General features: G+C 50.2%; 1 protein-coding gene across 1 annotated transcript in view; it reads right to left on the bottom strand.

Annotated features, from left to right (window-relative positions):
- Window positions 1-2,157: 2,157 nt before the first annotated feature.
- LOC116968931 (putative PIP5K1A and PSMD4-like protein) overlaps window positions 2,158-6,000 on the bottom strand; it is a 55,539-nt gene continuing 51,696 nt past the window's right edge. The window contains exons 24-27 of the mRNA XM_033015926.1: window positions 5,743-5,851; window positions 4,817-4,948; window positions 4,147-4,220; window positions 2,158-2,523 (exon numbers count right to left, since the gene is read on the bottom strand). Coding sequence (XP_032871817.1) covers window positions 2,356-2,523; window positions 4,147-4,220; window positions 4,817-4,948; window positions 5,743-5,851 — 483 coding nt within the window. The 3' untranslated portion in view covers window positions 2,158-2,355. The remainder of the gene's footprint in view (window positions 2,524-4,146; window positions 4,221-4,816; window positions 4,949-5,742; window positions 5,852-6,000) is intronic.

The following is a 6,000-nucleotide window of genomic DNA, read 5'->3' as shown; positions in this document are numbered from 1 at the left end:
CTCAAAAAGGCTGGCAGCACCATCAAAGATCCACACCATCCCGGCCACACACTCATCTCCCTGCTACCTTCAGGTAGAAGGCACAGGAGCCTGAAGACTGCAACACCCAGGTTCAGGAATAGCTACTTCCCCACAGCCATCAGGCTATTAAACCTGGCTCGGACCACTTTCTGTTATTTGCACTTTACCAGTTTATTTATTCATGTGTGTATATATTTATATCATGGTATATGGACACATTTATCTGTTTTGTAGTAAATGCCTACTATTTTTCTGTGTGCTTAAGCAAAGCAAGAATTTCATTGTCCTATACAGGGGCACATGACAATAAACTCACTTGAACGTGAACTTGATCTATCTCTATCTCTGGCAACGGTCCCCAAGTGCCTGAAAACAGCCACCATAGTGCCGGTGCCGAAAAAGTCTAAAGTCACCCACCTGAACGACCACCGCCCGGTTGCCCTAACTCCAATCCCAATGAAGTGCTTCGAAAGGCTGGTCCTCTCCCACATCAAATCCAGCATCCCTGCCTCACTGGACTCTCATCAATTTGCATACAGGGCAAATAGATCAACAGAGGATACCATCTCTGTAGACTAGTGCATGTTCCTTTAACATAGTGACCTCACCACTACTAACCACTCCCCACTTAGACTCGTCTTTACAATCTCTCTGGCTTTTCACACTGTCCTGACTCACCTGGACAGACAGGGCACGTACGTGAGGATGCTCTTCATTGACGATAGCTCTGCATTCAATACGGTCATCCCCACCAGCTAGGCCTCAGCTCGCCGATATGCGATTGGATCCTGAACTTTCTGATGGAGCGACCGCAGGCAGTGAGACTGGGCCCGCACCTGTCCTCCACTATCACCCTGAGCACCGGCACACCACAGGGCTGTGTACTAAGCCCCATGCTCTCCCTCTTCACTCACGACTGTGGTCCTGCATTCGACACCAACACCATCGTGAAGTTTGCAGACGACACAAGTGATTGGGCTGATCACCAACGGTGATGAAACAAAATACAGAGCGGAGGTGCAGAACCTGGTGGACTGGTGCTCATGTAACAACTTGTCACTAAACACCTCCAAGACCAAGGAGCTGATTATTGACTTCATGAGGTCCCATAATGGAGAATACGCCCCAATCTCCATTTACGTGGAAAGTGTGGAGTGTCCAGCTTTAAGGTTCTGGGCACTCACATTTCAGAGGATCTCACATGGTCCACCAACACCGCTGCACTGGTCAAGAAGGCACAGCAATGGCTGTTCTTCCTGAGGACATTAAAAAAGACTGGTCTGCCCCAGCAGCTGCTGACAACCTTCTACCGCTGCACCAGAGAGCATATTAACGTATGGCATCTCTGTGTGGTATCTCAGCTGCACGGAGGCGGAGAGCTCTTCAGCGCCTCGTCCACAGAGCGCAGAGGATTATTGGGACACAGCTACCAGCCTTGGAGGGAATCTACCACACGGTGCCTCAGGAAGGCCGTCAGCATCCATAGACTCCTCACACCCTTGTAACGGACTGTTCGAACTACTTCCCTCCGGCAGACGTTACAAGGCCTTCTATGCCCGAACCTCCAGACTCAGAAACAGCTTTATTCCCAGAGCTATAGCGGCTCTGAACCAGCCCCTGCTGAGTGCCCCCATCCCCCCTGGACTGTCTCCCTCGGATGGTCACGTCACACAGCTTATTTATTTATTTTACTTTTCTTTACATCGGTTGGAAGCTGCATACTAAATCTCGTTGCACTTATGTGCAATGACAATAAAAGATATTATTATTACAGGTTCACAATCTCTTATCCGAAAACCTTGGGACCAGACACTTTTCGGATTGGAAGATTTTTAGTGTAGATTTTAACGTTTAACGGGTGGCTCAGTGGTAGAGTGCTCGGCTCGTGGTCGCAAGGTCGCAAGTTTGCGCCTCAATCCCGGCAGTTAAAAATGTTCGGTTTTCCGAATTTCGGATAAAAGATTGTGAACCTGTATTATTATTATTACATGAATCCTTTTTCCCTCCCTTACCTAGTTCATGTACTTTCTCCTCGTCCATACAAAGGCGAGTAAACACTCTAAACTGTACATCATCATGGCTTCATAACATTGGACATGCGCACACTCTGTCAGTCCCACAGGCCAGCTCCATAAATGCATGGTCAGGAATATTTTATTAACATTTCACTGTAGGTCATGTGCATTTCACAGAACATCACAGTCGAGAAATAAAAAGATATTGGAGCACTTCTACCATTTGCAGTAACTACTGCAAAATAAAGCAATCTGGACTGTTGTGGCACCAGTTTATATCAGGCAGCAATTTATGAGGCTCTCTAACACAGGCTGGCACTCATTTTTTCTCTTCCTCCTTGTCCTTTTTGCCGTCTTTTGAAGTCTGTGATTGCAAGGAGCCCATGGCGTTGCGAATAGCTTCGTTGTTTGGGTCAACTCCAGGTAGGTTTTCCAACACACTCTGCAAAAACTCGGGGTCCTCCATGACATCATAGTTATCTTCTTCCTATTGAGGATAGGACAAGAGAGGGGATAGGAAAACCATGAGTAAAGACCCGTACATTTGGTCCAATGCTCAGTCTGATTCTGCAGGTTTATGGAGCTTCAAGATCACTTTTGAAATTCTGCTGAGGCCAGATGCTGGAGCGACAGGCATCGGACTGGATGCCTTTTGGGTACCAGCTAAACGGGTATATGTTCTGTGTTGTTTCCCAGTGTCCTGGGATGGAAAACGTGACATGTATGGTGTGGAGTGAAGGAGAACAGGACAGAACAAGTACAGATGGGGAAGGAATGGATGAGCAACAAAAGCAATGAAACTGGACAAGTAACTGTGATCACAGCAGCAGCTGTCAGAGATACCCATTGTCTCTGCTACACAGAAGCAGCATCTGTGGTGGGCATCTCAGGAACAAAAGCTGCTGGATCTTTGGGTGGTCAGTCTGTGAAATCCATTGCTAGACAGCTGTGGAGGCCAAGTCATTGGGTATTTTTAAAACAGAGATTGATAGGTTCTTGATTAGTAAAGGATTCAACGGTTACAGTGATAAGGCAAGAGAATGGGGTTGAGAGGGGAAAATAGATCAGCCATGATTGAATGGTGGAGCAGACACGATGGGAAGAATGGCCTAATTCTGCAGTTGAGAGTTGGGGGTTGACGGTGGGGTGAGTGGAACCCAAGTGATGCTGAGAAGGGTGGGATGGGGCAGGGCGGGAGGTTGAGGTGTCGGATGCACCTTGAGGAGTTGGTTATGTGGGCGGCGCGACTCTTGTCAGCAGCGGCCTCTGCAGTCCGTCTGTCTTTTTATTGTTTCTGTCTTGTTTCTATGTAGTTTTTATTGTTTTTTTTTGTCGGGGTATGTGTGTGTGGGGTGTGGGGGGACTTTAAGGTCTTTCCCCTGCACGGGAGACCCGACCTTTTCTTTGTCGGGTCTCCGTTGTCGTTGGGGCTGCAGCGTGGAGCGGCCTCCAACAGGAATGACCTGGGGCTCCAGTCGCGGAGCTGCGGATCTACTCACCATCACGGAGCTGGCCGAGTCCGGAGCGGGTGTAGCTGTGGTGGAGCGCTGCTGTGACCCGACACCCGGAGATTCGGAAGCTCCTACCGCAGGTCTGTGGACAGTAATACCGGGAGCCCGTGGGTCCCTGGTGGGAGACCGCTTTTCGGGGCTTCCGCAACAGTGACTTCTCCCGCCCGAGTTGCGGGGTTGAAGATTACCTGGAGCGGGGCCTACATCACCGCCCCGCGCGGCTTGGAATGGCCGCGGGACTTTGTGAGCGCCCGCCGGGGCTCCAACACCAAGAGGCCGCCGGGGCTCCAAGACCCGGTGCGTGGCCTTGCATCACCCGGCATGGCTTTAATGGCTGCGGGACATTTAACATCGCCCGCCGGGGGCTTTGACTCTGTCTTTGACTCTGACATGGGGGGGGAGAGGGGAGTGCAGGGGAGAGATATGTTTTTTTTTGCCTTCCTTCACAGCGAGGAGAAGATGCGCTGTGAAGGATGTTTGTGTAAATTGTGTTGGTTCTTGGGTCTTTTTTGTTTTGTATGTATGGCTGCAGAAACGGCATTTCGTTTGGACCTCAACGGGGTCCAAATGACAAATAAATGTATTGTATTGTATTATACCTTGGCTGTAGCTTCTGATGTATCCATGGCAGTCCCAGCATCCATGCTGGATAAATCTGCAGCACTCCCGAATTCTAAGGAAGAACAAAAGTTAAAAACATTTTCCTGATTTCCTTCAACAAAATGTTCCTGGTTGGAATTCAATAAGCCCAGCACACTAGCTGATCAAGGCACTGAGGAAGGGGCAGTGGCAGGAGCGTGTGGTGGGGTTAGAAGTACACTCTCAGAGTGCAATGTCCTCTCTGAAGTGGAGAGCTCTACCTGGTATCTCTGGACAAAATTCATCCATGAGCCAGTATTCAAAGAAAATGACTGGATAAGCCATTTAATGACATCTTCAGAGGCATTGGGGGTCTTTCTGCAGGCAAGCTGGCTGCATCATCTACACTACTGGACACATTCAGCGTACTTCCTTGTCAGGGAAACACTTGGGGATGACCTGAGGCCGTGCAATGTGTTGGAGTAATGCAATTTTTATAACCACCAGAACAAGAGGAAAGGTGGCTGCTTGAAAGAGTGAGAACGTTCAGGGTCTGCTAGAGAGGAAGAGTTGGATCACACCGTGCAGGTCACGCATGTTTACGGGCCACAATATAGACGCATTAGGAAAGACTGAGGGGTTGAGGCATTTGGATCAAAGGGACTCGGAAGACATTCTCCATGTGTGTACCGGCAGCCTGGAGGGACATCTGCATGGCGTAGGCAATCTGCTCCTCCTCTGTCATGCTGCTGATATCTGGCAGCCCAGTCTCCGGGGATTCCTGTTGGTTTATTGACATCTTCAGAAGGGCATCATCCGGTTCTGAAAGGAAACAATAAGAAGTTTATCACTGTGTATCCAGACGAGCTGCTCGCACACATTCCCCAGCCTCCCTCATCCACCCAGATCCCCTACTGCTGCGATCACTTACCCACATCCCCTCCCCCTCCCACTCGCACATTCCCCACATCCAGACCCCCTCTCCAGCCACTTACCCGCATCCCCCCCTCCCCACTCCAGCCATTCGCACACATTCCCCCCCCCACCCACCCCGTCGCCCACATTCCACTCCAGCTGCTCACCCCCCCCCCCCCCCTCATCCAGACAGACTCCAGCTGGCCAGAGATAGGGACATGGAGCGTGTCACCGCATCAACAAACAACTGAGATAATAGAGCCCAGCACTAAGATTCCTGAACAGAGGTGCTGGAGACGGCTTTCAGAATTATTCCAAGTGTGAATTGAAGAGTTTTGATCACAAGAACGGACACAAAGCAGGGGGAGTGAATGAACCAATTGTTATTGCTCTTTCAAATGGTCAGCATGCCTCCACTGCACTGTAAAGTTCACCAATCTGATGATCTGGAGTAAGAGCATCCCTCCATGGCCTTAGAGGTCAAGGCTAGCTTTAATAGTTGATCTGCCTTAGGAGGAAGGAACCATGGACTCAGACTCAGTCACCACAGTGTAGTCACGGCCAGCATGATCAAGAGGTGCTTCCCTCCTACAGCTAGCCCACCACAACACTGCCGCTCCTCATGGGGTCTACTGCCCACCAGTTTCAGCAGCTGCATACAAGAGACACAGACCCCCTCCCCCTCTCAGCAAAGGCCCCACCGTCACCAGTTGGAGTCACAATTCCCGCCTCCACGGCCGACACAGCAGCCGCTCGCCTGGCTTCCTCTTCCTGTCGCTGCCGCTGTTCCTCCATCGACACACGCAGAGCCTGCGGGAAGTTCAACACAACATGGATGGAGACGACATCATGTCTTCAACCGCCTACAAATAAACAGCATCACCCCTGCCACAGTGGAGAAATGCCCCAACAGACTCTCCCACACCAGTTTAAAGCCAATTAGAATTAATTTGAGGTCA

This window comes from Amblyraja radiata, chromosome 47 (genome assembly GCF_010909765.2).
Source record: "Amblyraja radiata isolate CabotCenter1 chromosome 47, sAmbRad1.1.pri, whole genome shotgun sequence".
Taxonomy (NCBI): Eukaryota; Metazoa; Chordata; class Chondrichthyes; order Rajiformes; family Rajidae; genus Amblyraja; species Amblyraja radiata.
Note: the sequence above shows the minus strand (reverse complement) of the source record. Positions and strands in the feature narration are given on the sequence as shown.